The sequence below is a fragment of the Ascaphus truei genome, chromosome 3 (genome assembly GCF_040206685.1).
Source record: "Ascaphus truei isolate aAscTru1 chromosome 3, aAscTru1.hap1, whole genome shotgun sequence".
In the NCBI taxonomy this organism is placed as follows: Eukaryota; Metazoa; Chordata; class Amphibia; order Anura; family Ascaphidae; genus Ascaphus; species Ascaphus truei.
The window spans coordinates 38,585,862-38,602,063 of record NC_134485.1 but is presented as its reverse complement, the minus strand read 5'-3'; the positions used below and the strand labels follow the sequence as shown (position 1 = coordinate 38,602,063).

Here is a 16,202-nt window from a genome sequence, read left to right as displayed (position 1 = left end):
ATGAGAACTACCGGACGTGGAAGTTCACGTTCAAAGACGCAATCAACAGCTTGGACTTCTCAGCGAGGGAAGAGCTCAACCTGCTATTCAAGTTCCTGGGGAACGAATCCAGAGAGCACGCGAATAGACTGCGGGCGGCAAACGCGCACCAGCCCCAAGTAGGTCTTGACCTAGTGTGGGAAAGGCTTGAAGAGTCCTACAGCAGCCCTGAAGCAGTCGAGGATTCGCTCTTCAAAAGAGTCGACAGCTTCCCCAAGATCACAACTAAAGACTACTCGAAGTTACGAGAGCTCGGGGACCTGCTGCAAGAACTGGAGTTCGCAAGGAAAGACCACTTCTTAATAGGTCTCAACGTCCTAGACTCAGCTCGTGGAGTGAGACCCATCCTGGAGAAGCTACCCTTCAACCTCCAAGAAAGGTGGATTTCACAAGGTTCCAAATACAAAAGGGAGAAGCAAGTCGTCTACCCCCCATTCTCATTCTTCTTGAGCTCCATCCGTGAAGCGGCAAGGACAAGGAACGATCCCAGTTTCATCATGGGTGCGCAAACCACATACAGTGCAAGCAGCCTGAGGAACGAGAGACCAGCGACGAGATATGGTAATACCCAAACACCCATCTCGGTCCGCAGGATGGATGTGCCTTCCACGACCCAAACTACTCCCGATCAGTCGGTCCCTGAAGCAAGGAACCAAGGGACCCAAACAGGGAATGTCCCATACACAAGAAGCCACACTCACTCAACAAGTGCTTTGGGTTCAGGATGAAGTCTCTAGAGGAACGCAGGAGGTTACTTGGAGAATTAAGAATTTGCTTCAGGTGCTGTGGTTCCACGACTCACCTAGCCAGGGACTGTAAAGAAGAGATCAAATGCACAGTGTGCGAAAGTGACAAGCACGTGACATCGTTACACCCAGAGGCGCTGACACTCCACCAACTCAAGAACCCATCCTCCGTAGCGTAGCATGGCGGGGAGGAAGAAGAAGGAGAGTCAACATCCGTCACATCTCAGCGCATTGAGGTTTGCGGAAAAGAAGGTGACAAAATATCCTGCTCCAAAATATGCCTTGTCGCAGTGCACCCCCAGGGACAACCTTATAAGGCTATTCGGATGTACGCAATCCTCGACGACCAGAGCAACCGATCGCTGGTCAGGTCAGAGTTCTTCGACATGTTTAACATACAAGACGGTGCTTCTCCTTACACTCTCAGAACGTGCGCAGGGCGAATGGAGACCACAGGGAGAAGAGTGAATGGCTACACCATATGCTCAATAGACGGCAAAGTGAACATGCCCCTTCCCACACTCATCGAGTGCAGCCACATGGCCACAAACAGGGACGAGATTCCCACACCAGACATGGCACGCCATTACCCGCACCTCAAGGGAATAGCCAACTATATCCTGCCGGTAGAACAAGGCGCCAAGATCTTGCTGCTGCTCGGCAGGGACATCATGAGGGTGCATAAAGTCCATAAACAGCATAACGGACCCCACAACGCGCCATACGCCCAAAGACTTGACCTACGATGGGTGATAGTGGGCAATGCGTGCACCGACAAAGAGCACGGGCAAGACTATGTTGACGCCCGCAGAACGGTAGTAACAGAATGTGGACACACATCTCTCTCTGAACCATGTTTTGCCATCTCCAAGTGACCGAAGGGCCAAGTGAAGAGAAAAGACAAGGTCATAGCCCTGAGGTCAACAAAAACATCCTTGCATCGGGGGGTTGTGACAATGGCCTAGGATGCTTAGCGGTACAGATAACCAAGGATGACGAGTCGACTCCACTGAAGGAAGAGAGTAACCTCCCAAAGGTGACCGACAAAGGGGTTGTCCAAAAGACAATAAACAATCGGACGATCCTCTCGCGAGCAATGGCACGGCTAGGACGTACAGTCGTTCCTCTCCACAGAGTATCCAGCGATAAAGCAGCCAGCTGTCACGGCTGGCATAACCGCAAAAGACTGTGCCCTACAGGTGAAGCCACAGTGTCAAATGGACTGTTCGTACACACGTAAGAGGAGACAGTTGCAGAGACATTTCCCAAAAGGATTTACAAGGACAAAAGAGACTGTTCTTCGTCATGTCCATGGAGGTAACAACCTCCTGAGGGCAGTCAACAAAGAGACACAAAAGCGTTTCACCAAATTACGTGGAGATGTTCTCGTGCAAGAGAAAAGCACCGATGACCTACGGTGCACAGCGTTCCAGACAACAAGGGACAACGACAAGCAAACACCATCGAGGGAAGATAGAGGATTCCCGAGGTTAACAACCAAGGAGCTCTCCAAAGACAGACCAGGCAGTTGGGTGAACCCGCTACCATTCCGTTCACCAAGAAGGCGCTTCCCAAACAATGGAGAACATGCCATCTCTAGGTTCACTTTGCACCTCTGCGACCTACAAAGGGAACCAGAGACCAAAAACAACTTTGTGGCCTTCATCCAGAAGATATTCTTTACCGGCCACGCAAAGCCAGCACCTCTAATGAAGAAAGGTGAAGAATGCCGGTACCTTCAATCATCTGGGGCCTACCACCCAGAGGAACCCGATCAAATCTGGGTAGTGTTCAGCCCCAGCACTCAGCTTCAGGGAGTCTCCCTGAACGACGCCCTCTTTACTGGACTTGATTCGACAACCAGTCTTCCAGGAGTGTTGTTCCGCTTCCGCAAGGAGCCAAAAGCCATCTCCTTCTGCCAAACACCCAGTGATAGAACCACAGGCTACCACGACTGGCATGCCTACAAGGGGATGCACTCTGTGGGTAAAACTACAGAGACAAAAAGACTGTTCTCTCACAAGGCTAAAAGGAAACAGTGCCAGAGACTTTTACACAAAGACCTTGAGCTGTGCATCCACCGTGCATCCTTTGCCAAAGAACCTTGGCCAAGGGACCTTGATACAAGTGATACCGGCCGGTGTCACATCGCTATGTGGACATGGACTCTTGCATTGTTTGAGAATGTGATATTATCTTTGTTATGCATTGCACATATGTTCCACATAGTCTGTTATATAGTGGTATCTCCAGATACCAGACGGGGAGTGTCATGGAACAAGAACTACATTTCTGACTCACCCCCCTCTCTCCTTTGCAGCTTCTGCCTGTCAGATCTTATTCCCAGCTGCATGGAGTTTGCACACACACATACTGTGCCTGTGTAACTTGCAACAATGTTGCATTTCTTGCCTCTGGGCATGAAAGCAGTGAGCTGCTACTGCAGCCCCTGTGATCCTCACCAGAATGGGCTAGTCTGCCCCCCCCTCCTGTTTGGTCTAGATAGTCTGTCCCAAGGCTATTTCTTTTACCCACACTGCCCCTCACTTCCTTTTCCACCCTGGAGACAGTGAGTACAGCACCCTTCTATGTAATCTCCCTCAGTGAGGCCATTTATTTTTACCTGTTTCCAACTATAAATCACCACTACACACCATTCACAAGAACCTGTATTCTGCTGCTTTTCCCAATAAAGTGGAGGAAATATTATAGGACTTGGAGTGATTTAAAAAGGGAGCTGAGTTAATGCTATCTGGGGCTATTCACACATCACACATGACCCTGGCTTCAGAATAGTCCTCATCCACACACCTTTCTGGTTTCTCGTACTCTACAGCACAATACTGTTTAAGCCAAAAGGCTACATCCTCTGTATTTATATTTTCATTGTAAATCGCAACAAACACATTTTTCCTGCTCCTATTAGTCAGGTCCTCCAAGAAAATCTTATCCAATTTTCCCTCCCTCTTAAACAGGGAATACAGTTTCATACATTTCTCATGTGCAGCTAGGTTTGCAAAGATCACTTGGTAACACTTACTTGGTGTCACTTCAAAGATATAGTCCAATTCCATGGGGCTGAAGCCAAATAACTTCTGTAACACCAACCGACTGAAGTTCAGGCGATCCATCCGGATATCATCACGCAGAGCAAACTGGACAGCATTCCTCCTCTGCATCTTCTTAATCTTTCTGTTACCAGCAACACAAAAGCGTTTTCTCTTCCATCAAAGTTGCGGGCCTCACAACTGTTTTGAACTTAATGGGTCTCATCAGTGTGGGGTTGGTTACACTGGCTATGCAAACCTGAAGCAATGAGGATGGGGTTTACCATACTTAGTTAAGTTATGGTGAGTAAAAAAAGTGACAAAAACCCTCCACAGCAAAGCATATAGCAAATGGAAATATAACTGTATGCTCATTTGCATGTCTTAGGCAGGTCTGCAAGACCCATTAAGGTCGAAACAGCTGTCTGTGGGTGGGTTTACTGGTTATGCATCTTAACCCTGGCTGTGCTTAAAGCTGTGACCATGCAGCAAGCTTAAGCCTATAGGGAACCATGTTTAAAATGGGTTTGAAGCAAAAAGGGGCACAGTGTGCTCATTTGCATGTCATTTCCCAGAATCCCTTGCTGCAGTGGAAGTGCTGTGTGCTGGGTGATAATGGTGAAAGGTGGGGTTGCCGACCTGTCTAAGACATGCAAATGAGCATACAGTTATATTTACATTTGACGCACACACGCACACACACACACACACACACTTTAAGTTATGGTGGGTGAAAAAGGCAACAAAAAACCTCCAGGCAAATGGTGACACATTGGGTGCTCATTTGCATGTCATTTCCCAGAATCCCTTGCTGCAGTGGGAGCACTGTATGCTAGGTGATAATGATTGAAAGGCAGGGGTGCAGACCTGTCTAAGACATGTGAATGTACTTACAAGTGATATTATATATATATATTTATTTATTTATTTATATATATATATATATATATATATATATATATAATAAAAAAATAAACAGATGGCACACACATATGTGGTAAAAAGGTGCTTGTCCCATACAGGAAATGTATAGATAGGTTCCTTACCGAGTAGATCCAGGATCCCAAGATCACGAGGCAAGAAGGAGACAGCACACTCAAAGGTACAAAAAGCAGCGTGTATTCAGTAGAAAAACCGGCACATAAACCCGGCACATTAAGGATATTTCTCCATAGCTCATTGCAGTCACGTATGCTGTGCATGCGCGCCATTGTTGTTTGGCAGTGGTGGTTAACTGGTTACGTTTGACGCCATCCGACATGGTGTTTCCCAGTGCTGACGCCGGTATTTGAATGTTAGTCTCTACAGCTGCTATTTCAATTATGTATTGTTAGGATATGTTCCACTGATATGCTCTGTTGACCTTTTTGTGCAAACTAACATACGCATTGAATGTGTGTGCCTTTTAGGTATTCCCCTTATTTTTTTAGTTGCGATGTACATTGCGCACGCGCGCCACTGCTACCTAAGGCAGTAATGATCAGCATGATACATGAGACGCCATCTGAGACCACTGTTGTTCAGTGCTGATGTCATAATTGATTAGCTAGTGCTCACAGCTGTCTTACATCATGGTCTAGCCTATCAGGGATCTGTTTGTTAATGGGTGGTGGGTATATATGTTTGTCAGGTGTCATTATGTATTAGCACTCCCTTGAGAAAGGTCCTGTGTCAAGGACCGAAACGTCGGGTTTATGTGCCGGTTTTTCTACTGAATACACGCTGCTTTTTGTACCTTTGAGTGTGCTGTCTCCTTCTTGCCTCGTGATCTTGGGATCCTGGATCTACTCGGTAAGGAACCTATCTATATTTATATATATATATATATATATATATATATATTGATTATTCTATTTTTACAATTGGTATCTAATTAAACACATTTTTATATAAATCTCCTTGTATACTGTAAATCAACCTGCTGTCTCTGGTACTCTTTGGAAAGCTGCAGGAACGCCCCAGTGCTGGATGATTGATACTGTTGGAAGTCCAATACGGAAGCATATACCCTGCTCTGAAACTCTGTTGGCTCCCTATTAATTTTCTAATTCGCTACAAAATTTATTTTCATTCTCTAAAGGCTATCAACTCCTCTACAGTCCCACCATACAGTACTGTATGCCTCAGCTTGAATAACTCAAATAATTTGAATAACCCCTATTAACTCTCAATGTTTTTTTCAGGCCTTTTTTCTCTCTACCTCCTGAGTCACTAAGCTCTCCCACACTTACAATTCTTCTCACATTCTGCACCTTTCCACTGGTACTCCCCCCCCTCTCTTTGTCCACAAACTATCTTCTCTAACTTCAAAATCCACCTGACAATGCACCTGTTCAATTAAGCATTTACTTACTTAACTATAGTATGCTCTTATACACTAACAAATGCACTCAAATTTACTCCTATTGTTTCTGTTAGTCTCCTCACATGCTGATTAGATTGTAAGCACTTTGGGACAGAGATTCCATTCTCCCAATGTTACATTTATATATTCATGCACTTATGTCATCTGTACTATTATTTTCCCTGTGTGGTATTTATATTGTAATGTTGTAAAAATTGTAAAGTGATATATACAGTACCTGGTTGGCGCCATAAAAACATACAGATATACTTTCAAGATTGACTATAAAAGATGTGAATACACAAAGTGCAAAAAAAAAAATATTTATAGTGTAGGATGTAAGATTTAAAAGTCTTTCAAACTGAAAGAAGACTTATATTTCCAAGATGATATGTAAGTGAATGGTCAGAGATCACTTTTCCCGGTGTCTTCTCCCGTACCAGGCCTGCCTCCAAGTTCTTACATGACATGATTCCGATGAGAGGATCTGCTAACCATTAAAAGTCAATGTAAATGGTCACTGGGCACTTTACATACTACTGTACCATTCTCAATGTTGCGAACCTCTGGCAACATTTTGTCAAAAGTGGTGAAATTCAGGTTAAAATGGCAACATTTTGACCAATGTGAACTTTTGCAAAGTTTTTGGAAAAAACTTAAAATGTACAGAAAACTTGATAAAAAATTTGCGATGCACGTTTAAAAACATTTGTACATCCCTAGCTATTGACGCTGGAAGATATATTATAGAATAGCACCACTTCGTAAAAAAGGTAAATAATGTTTATCCTTTTGTCACACCGTCCAAAAATATTCAAAAACGTGTTGCCATATGTTAAAGTTGCACAACAATATAAGATAACTTTAACTGACAAGCAGCATCTTTATAAACTAGGTCTTAATACACTATTATTTTGACTTTTAAATATGCGACTTTATTCATATGTACTGTACTCGGATTATACAAGAGTGTTAAAAAGCTGAATTAGATAGTTAATTGTTATTGAGTTTGTTGCAGTATTACAATTTAAAAAAGATGGTGTAACAGTAACATGAGATAAGCATGTGAAATCCAGAATTCACATTGTTTCACACATCACTGATAGAATTGCAGTTTGTACACCGTAGCCCCAATTCATAATAAGATGTCTTTATGATATTTCTTTATATCAATGTTGTCATTGTGTAGGAATGGAAAAGTGGTCGAAGAAAATGATAAATACGCACTAGGAGACGACAACACAGAACTGACTATCAAAAACATTATAAACAGTGATGCAGGTATTTTCATCTGCAGAGCTACAAACAAAGCAGGTTTCACAGAAAAAGAATCATTCCTGCAAGTGTTTGGTAAGTCATTTTTATTCAGCTACCTATTATAGGTTACGTTTGAAAACAAAATCTAGATTATGATAGACTGTTTGGGATAGACATTTTAAGTATACTTTTACATGTGTTCTCACATTTTTACATAATGTACAGTAGTGCTATGTTTATAGAATAAAATAATAGACATACTAAAATCTCAATCTGAATGAGAAAGGACGAACAATAGTTATGAAAAATTGATACAGATGACTCGACACTGGTTCATTTACAGAAGAGAAATTTATTAGTGAATTTGAGTGACTGAAAGTAGGAAGATGTTTTTTTGTATTAGTTGGCCTGTGTTTGATTGTTCCAATTTTGCCGCATATACATCAACTTGCAATTTATAGGCCCTTATCATGTAAAGTGGGATAAGTGCAGATGACGTGCTATCGCATGAAAGCCCTATTGACTATAAAGGAGCTTTTCTGCAATAGCACATCTTCTGCACTTATTACACCTAACAGAGGAAGGCCCATAGAGTGGCATCAAAAGTATTTGCAAGATGCTGGGGAAACATATTATAAAGGAATGTATCTAAATAATTATTCATATATATCTTTAAAAAATACAAATTATATATTTATATAGCCCTATGGCCCTGCTTCTCCCCTTCTCTGAAAGATTCCTGCTGGATACTGCTCTCTGTGGTGTGTGCATACCTGTGAGGGTCCAGGATAGTTGAGTGGTCTGCAATTGTGTGGGGAACAGAACAGGCTTTTGATGATCTTTAGGTTTCACTCACAGTGTCAGCGCCTCCCGCTCCAGTGGGCTCCAGGATTTCCAGAGACAGTCCCCACCAGAACAGACTTCTCTCACACACCTGCCCAATAGACTGTAGACTCAGGCAAGGGTATGCAAAAAAAGGGATGCTTTATTGAGCAGTCACTGCAGATGTTATACAGCGGATGCAGATAGATGTCAGAGGGCCCCAGGTCTCTGGATGGTGCTGGGCTCTCTGGTAGACTTTAGGCCTATAATCTCTATTCTTGCTTCCTCACCCAAGGAGGGTGGGAGCTGAACTTTTATAATTTAGCACTTCCTCTCTGGTGCACCAGAAGGGGAGGGCACAAGGTCTGCACCACGATTGGTTATATGCAGACCTCTGTGTCACCACCACTCCTGTAATTCAGAGTTAGCATGAGGGGGGTCAATGCCATAGGAAAGCCTGCCACAGCCTGTAGCTACAGAGGACTTACGTGACAGGAGGCAGAGAGGCAGTCTTGACCAGCCTTGGCTAGACTCTCCCCTGGGTGGAAAATTCTATGTCCTCACTGGAACTAATTTGATCACTCTGCGATGCGATGCGATGCGCGCCTGCGATGCAATAACAGGTTACATATACAGTATGATGGTACAATATTAACCAAAATACATGCATGGACAGCAAGAACACAAATCATCCACTGGTTACAGCAATGATATTCCTAACTCTTCCAACATGTAGAATATGTGGTAACTACTTGTAATATTTAGGATCAGGCTTTTGAATCACTCGTCCCTAAAAATCCTTTAACCAAATAGAATACACCTTAGAGGCACCAGCTTGCTGTCAGACTTCTACCCTATCCATGAATATACATGTTCATATAAGCCACTCTCGCATGATGGAACAGATACGGGAATCAGTAACGCATTCCTTTAAACTAGTTTTAGATTGGAGGTAATCAGTGACGGCCAACTTGAGCCAGTCATGCCGGTTGTCATCTATTTCTTGCATGATCGGTTCAGGTACATAAGGGGAGTCGTACCCGTGAGGCTGATGGTACCTGTTTCTTATTGCCCTGTCAGCTCGGCTAATTCTCAATATTTTCGGCCAACTCCCTGGCGGGTAAGACCCAAAACTTAGGGTTCACCTCCTTATATAGAATGGAGGGGCCCTTGGGCGTCCTAACACCCACATTTATTTCTCCCAGCCATTGATGAATAGCTTCATCTGTATCCTCTGGGGAGTAGCGGCCTTCCCCCCACCAGTGATCCACTATGGGACCAGCTACCAACAAGAACTTGGTTCTATCCATGCTGGTGACATAGCCATGGAACATAGGGTCCCACCACTTAAGAGGTTCCCCGACAAAGGTTCAGGCCTTAGGCTACTTGGCCTGGTACATACCTGGGAAGATACTCCAGAGGTATTAGATTGCTGAAATTGTGATCTGGACGATTCCTTGAAAGATCTGAAAGACCCAGGCGACTTAGACACAAATTTACAAGTGGGTGCTTGTGGTTCTCCCTCGGAATCATCAGATCTGCTATCCCCCTCCCAAAAGACCAATCCTCCATGTCAGGGGATAACCCAGGAGACACATTATCACATGGGAACAGTGAAAGCACAAAAAGAGGTGGTAGATCAATGGCAGTTGCTTGGACAGGGGCAGGAGTGGCCAGGACCGGTGACTGGGGCCTAGCAATGTCCATGGCCTGTCCATATAGTGCAGGCTTACCACAGCCCTGTGGAAGTGGTAGGGGAGTGACGTCAGGGGCCCGGTAACCCATTCCCTTACATTGGGCCACATAGCAGGGGGCATCGGCAGGGAGCAGTCCCGGACCCCACTGCTGTTGGAACGAGCAGTGCTTTAGTAGGCTCCACAGACGCCATCTTGGTGACGTCAGTCAGCCGCGACAGTTTCGCGAGAGGTCCAGGGAGGCACAAGCCCGGCGTCATGGAGGATGTCACGTCCGGCTGCGCTGGAAGTTCATCACCCTTCGGCACAGCGAACAAGGCCCCACCTGGCTCCTCATCTGGATAGGCCGCAACTAGATCCTGTTGGGGATAAGTAGTAGGAGTCTCACCTATCCGAAGGTGTAGGATGATTTTGGCTCCACAGGTTTCACTACCAACAGTTCCTTCAGAGCGCTGTTGCCCTCCTCAGGCTCAGGGCTCCTCTGATCCTCCAGCATCACCATGGCTTTCTGGATAGATGACTAAGAACTGGAACAGTGCTGCAGAACACAGGGGGAAAGATCTTTTCTCCGCAGGTCGGGCACATTTGGGCACTTCTCCTTCTGAGGCAAGGGAGGACACCTCAACCAGGCCGCGATGTCGTGGCACATCGTCTTCCCTGGAAACTATATGCACGGGGTTTGCTAGCCCCTTCACCACCAGGGGAGGTGCACCCAACACCCCCGGGATAGTCGACTCACCCTCCCCATCGTCAGGTAGTGTTGATACCGGTTCAGATACACGCTGATAAAAGGGTTGCTGGTATTGCACCTTGGTACATGCTGGGACGTGTCAGCAGGTGCAATAATGTCTGCGACACCTGTGTATCAAAAATAGGAGTATTGTACACAATTAAAATATAACAAAGGGTATCAGATATCTGTATAGGTATGTCTTTTTTTATGTAACACGTGATGCAATGGTGTGTAGAAACTTGTACACAGAAGCAATACGTTTCCTGTTTCTCTACCATGCTTGATTATGATACTTATGGATACTGTACATTTAGTCACAGGACCAAGCAACATACTAGGAAGTACAGCTGAACCACATTATAACGCGGTGCTCGGGGTCCACCCAATACGACCGTGTTATAACCAGGATCGTGATAAAAAAATGTCCGCCACGATCATGGGACCCGGCGGCACCCGCATGCAGTACTTACCAAGAGCAGGGTGCTGGGGATCCGACACCATGGGTCAGCCATCGCGCGTGGGGGGGGGGGGTCTGTCTCCATGTGTCTGTCTGTCTCCGTGTGTCTGTCTGTCTCCATGTGTAGGTAGCAATAAAGCATTGAATACTAGAGAAAAAAAATGGCCACTGCAATCAGGGAATACGGTGGCACCCCCACAGAGGGGAGGAGGGTCCAAATTAAACCATCCAAATACAGGTGGGAAGATTATATATTCTTTGTTTACATATACTAGGAACATCTGGGACTCGTTTCCAGATTTTTTTAATGTTGGTGTGAGTTATTTCTGTAAAACATGATAATCATATCTGGTGCTATGTTACAGCTATGAGCTGTTGTGTTTTCAAACTGCATGTGGTTGGAGCACAAAGGGAAAATATTAAATGAGCCCCATGTAGAACATTTGGACCTGTAACTCCTAGCAGTAACACAAAGAAGGCTGCAAATGGGTAGTGATCGTAAATTGCAGCCTCAGAAGGATGCTGTAATTAATACAAAAGGTGCTATGTGTGCAGATTAGAAGGAAGTGCCAGAGTGAAAGCGTAAGCAATAGTTTGCATATTGAGGTGTATGCAAAATCCTGTGTCTGTGTGTGTGTCTGTCTGTCTGTCTGTCTCCGTTAGCAATAAAGCTTTGAAAAAAAATAAAAAAAGTTAAAAAGCTTAGCTTTTAAAAACGGGAGCCATGCTCACACCGCGTTATAATCTGATCCACGTTATAGCGCATCGCACAGGGTTGAGCTGTACTGTAGAAGAGAATGATACTGTATGTTGAATTTAAATGTAATGGTATAAATATATTCCCTTTGCTGTTTGTAGGTTTGTTAATACTGTATATAAGGGATTGTTTTATGTTTATAGGTAGAAAGTTTTCACTTCTAATAACACTTCATTACATTTTGGTACTGGTATTGTAAGTCACGGCTCATGTTGAATTGCTGAGAATAACTGAAAATAATATTATTTTAATTTAATTTCCCATTATATAGTATTTGTAGTGGAACAAAGAAAAATGTCACAATGAAAAGCAAAGTTCAAATTTGATTTGTCGATTGAAATCCAAGGATAGATAACCGTTCAAAAAATGCATTACAAATCTCTAAATACATTTTTAAATGCAACATACAGTATCTGTATATTTTAGATATGTAATAGAACACAAACAATGGATGGCACTCTAACACTCTGTCATAGCCTCCCAGTGAAAAATAATTTAAAGTGACACACAGGTGCTAAGGTGAATATAGCAAATGAAAGTAAATAAGTATACTGTATATCTGACTTAAATCTACAATAATAGTACAAAAAATATATACGAGGTAAAACCTCCACTCAACCCTTAAAAAAGACTGTTCCAGGTGTCTTGCCAAACAATGTTCTCCAAAACGTAAAGGGAGCGGTGGTAGTGACCATGTAATAAAAAAATTCACATAGTGCAATAATGTTGTGCAAAAGAAAAATGATTATGAATAAACCTCAAAAATTACTACTCACAATGGAGCAAATAATTAAGGCTGTATCCCAATCAGTGGCAATGTTGTCTCAAGCTTGGGTGCGATGTTAGGTGGTCCCAGTGGATCTCAAAGAGAGAAAACAGACCATGGTGCAGATAGAAAGGTACAAATGTATTTTATATAAAAGATCTCACAAATCAAGGCTTACACCTTGGCAAAGTTCAGAAAGCATGAAAGGCGTCTCAGTAAGGTGAGTCACGATCTTACCACTTCCTCGTTTGTTCATGCATCTGCCAGCATCACCGCCGCCCGTGTCATATCCGTCTCCGGTTTTCGGCCGTCAGGATGTCTGGGGCTGGTCTGCTCACTAACTCTCCAAGTCCCACTGCTGATCTCAAACATTCAAAGTGTTTCCCTGTTCAGGGGACAGCTTCCTCAGGAGTGATTACAAGCACCGTCCAGTGGGTCTAAGGAACTGTGCAAGCCTCTTCTTTAGCTGGGGAGCACATTCTATCTTCCCCCTTCTCTGGGGAAAACAGTCTCTCTCCGTATGGCAGCTTCCTGTGTATGCCATAAAACACTTCCTTATTCATTCAGACTAGGCTCATTAACTGCACTTGAGGGTAGCTTATTCAAGGGAAATTAAATCCCTGTGCGTTGGAAAAGTCCCATAGCTGCCCTATTCCAGCCCTAGAAGACAGTGATGGTATCACATTACATATAAACATATACATGTGAAAAATCTATAAGACAGAAGCACAAGGCAACTCGCAATGTGCAGACTGTTAAACAATTTAATCAGAAGTAAAAAATGATAAAACAAATTCACAATGTTCAAAAATCATTAAGCGTATCTGTGTGGGATGTGGGTAGTTGAAAATCTCTGTGCTGCCGGCTGACAGGACTTCCACGCTACAGCTACAGTGATGTCACTAGTCAGAGCGATGTTTTTTTTACTGGTCTTCAACAGGAACAAACTCCTCTATTCCTTCCTCCTACGCATTTTGCAACTATACTATGTTGCTTCTTCAAGGGAGTTATCACCGTGGGACTAACTTTAAATAGAGTGTGCCGACTCCACCTGCTTCCTTTCACTGTATTTCCACTCCAGTTATATCAGGGGTAGTCAATTCCAGTACTCAAGGACCACCAACATTAAGGTTTTCAGATTATCCTCTACATACAATAGTTGTGAAACATGTAGGAAGAAGGATTAGAGGAGTTTTGTTCCTGTTGAGCACCCATATTAAAACCGGAGCTCCTTCTAGTGACGTCACTGCAGCTGCTGCGCAGAAGTTCTGTCAGCCAGCAGCACAGAGCCTTTCAACTACACTGGCGACACACTTTATTCGAGCTCGGCTAGTCCCACGAATTCGGGTATACCCGGGTGTATTGAGGTTTGTGACTGTTTTCTGCCCGAGTGCATTGAGTTATTTTCCAAGCAGGGATTGAAGCATTTTATTCCTGCTGGCTTCAATTCTGCACAGTATATATATATATACTGCATTACAATTCATGAATTTATGCCATCTGGTAGACACGCAAAGCATTGCAGCCTATTAAATCCTAATCATTATCATTTAACAGATCAGCCGCCCATCAGCCAGGCATGAACCCAGGCTGGGAAGGCAAATGCAACGGGGCTTGTCAGAGGTGAGGAGCGGCGCATTCCAGGTATCTGCCAGGTACATACCGGGTATTTGCTCGAATAAAGTGTGTCGGTGCAGTACCTGCATCCCACACACAGGCTTATTGATTTTTGTACATTGGGAGTGTATTTTATTACATTTTACCTCTTGATTAAAAATTTTTAACAGTCTGCACATTGTGGCTTGCCTTGCCTGATTTATAGATTGTTTTGTATCATTGTTTGGGAAGTGAGTACTCCCCCGCCCCCTTCAGAAGCTGCAGCAACACAGCCACTTGGACGATTGACTTTGCAGGACTCCTTTATCCATATCACCCTGAGGACTTCAGTATTTAACTATTCACAGAAATGAATAATCCTTGTTACGATCAGGGAAATTATTATTATTATTTTAGCTTTGGGATTTACAGTCTCCCTGCATCCAAAATCGCTAACTCCTTTTCACATATGCGTCACCTGATACCATATATAGTACCTTAGGCATACAGATCACTCATCTGTTATACTGTGTTTGTGGGTTTTTTTTTACCCTTGGATCTGTGTGCAACTACCTGTCACCTTTACATATCTATCTATATATAAGTTCTTCAGTATTAGGTGATAACTTTTTAATTTGGATTAACAATTTATGTCATAGGACAAACTTTCAAGAGTTTTCCTCTCTTCCTCAGGTCGACGATACACACCTCTCCACACCTTTCGAAACTGGACTAACACGGATATATATAAATATATATATATATATATATATATATATATATATATATATATATATATATATATATATATATATATATATATATATATATAAATGTAAATACAACTGTATGCTCATCTGCATGTCTTAGGCAGGTCTGCAACCCCGCCTTTCACAATTATCACCCAGCACACAGCACTTCCACTGCAGCAAGGGATTCTGGGAAATGACATGCAAATGAGCACACAGTGCCACTTTTTGCTTCAAAAACCATTTTTAACATGGTTCCCTATAGGCTTAATCTTGCTGCATGGTCACAGCTTTGAGCACAGCCAGGGTTAAGGTGCATACCAAGAAAACCAACCCACAGACAGCTGTTTTGACCTTAATGGCACTGTGTGCTCATTTGCATGTCATTTCCCAGAATCCCTTGCTGCAGTGGAAGTGCTGTGTGCTGGGTGATAATGGTGAAAGGCGGGGTTTCAGACCTGCCTAAGACATGCAGATGAGCATACAGTTGTATTTACATTTGCATATTTGCTTTGCTGTGGAGGGTTTTTGTCACTTTTTTTACTCACCATAACTTAACTCAGTATATATATATATATATATATATATATATATATATATATATATATATATATATATATATATATATATATATATATAAAATAAAAAATATAAAAATAAAAATTCCCTATAACCCACTGATCATTACTGAACGTTAAGAGCTTTATACAACAGGAGGCAATCAGTGTAGCGCTCCTCAGCTCTCACACGCTGGCACAAATAGGTACAATGGGCACACGTGGATTAAATAGATACAGTCCCTTTAAATAGGTACAGTACAGTTCCTACTAAATAGGTACAGTTTCAGGGGACCAACATGATGGTGAAAGGCCTTTGAGTAGAGATGTGCAAATGTCTTACAGTTTGCTTCACAAACATATTCAGGAATTGTTGGCCACAGTTAGGCAAATATAAGTACAGTACATTATATATACATGTACCACTAGAGCCAGTTCCTATTTGCATTGCTGGGTGAATCAAATGGTTCTCTCACAGGCCCTGTGTCAGGTGCTGCTGGGCCCTTCTCTAGTACTTCGCTTGCACACAAAGAAGTTGAGGGCCTCTTTAGGATTTTTAACCCCCCCGGCCCCCTTAATGAAGTAAACAATTGTGCAGTGAATAGAAATAAGCTGGGCCACAATAGGCCTGAGGTGGG

General features: G+C 43.2%; 1 protein-coding gene across 3 annotated transcripts in view; it reads left to right on the top strand.

Annotated features, from left to right (window-relative positions):
• NCAM2 (neural cell adhesion molecule 2) overlaps positions 1 to 16,202 on the top strand; it is a 500,008-nt gene that overhangs the window by 232,887 nt on the left and 250,919 nt on the right. For all 3 annotated transcript variants that reach the window (XM_075593954.1, XM_075593952.1, XM_075593953.1), the window contains one exon: positions 7,366 to 7,526. In XM_075593954.1, the coding sequence (XP_075450069.1) occupies positions 7,366 to 7,526 (161 nt within the window). The remainder of the gene's footprint in view (positions 1 to 7,365; positions 7,527 to 16,202) is intronic.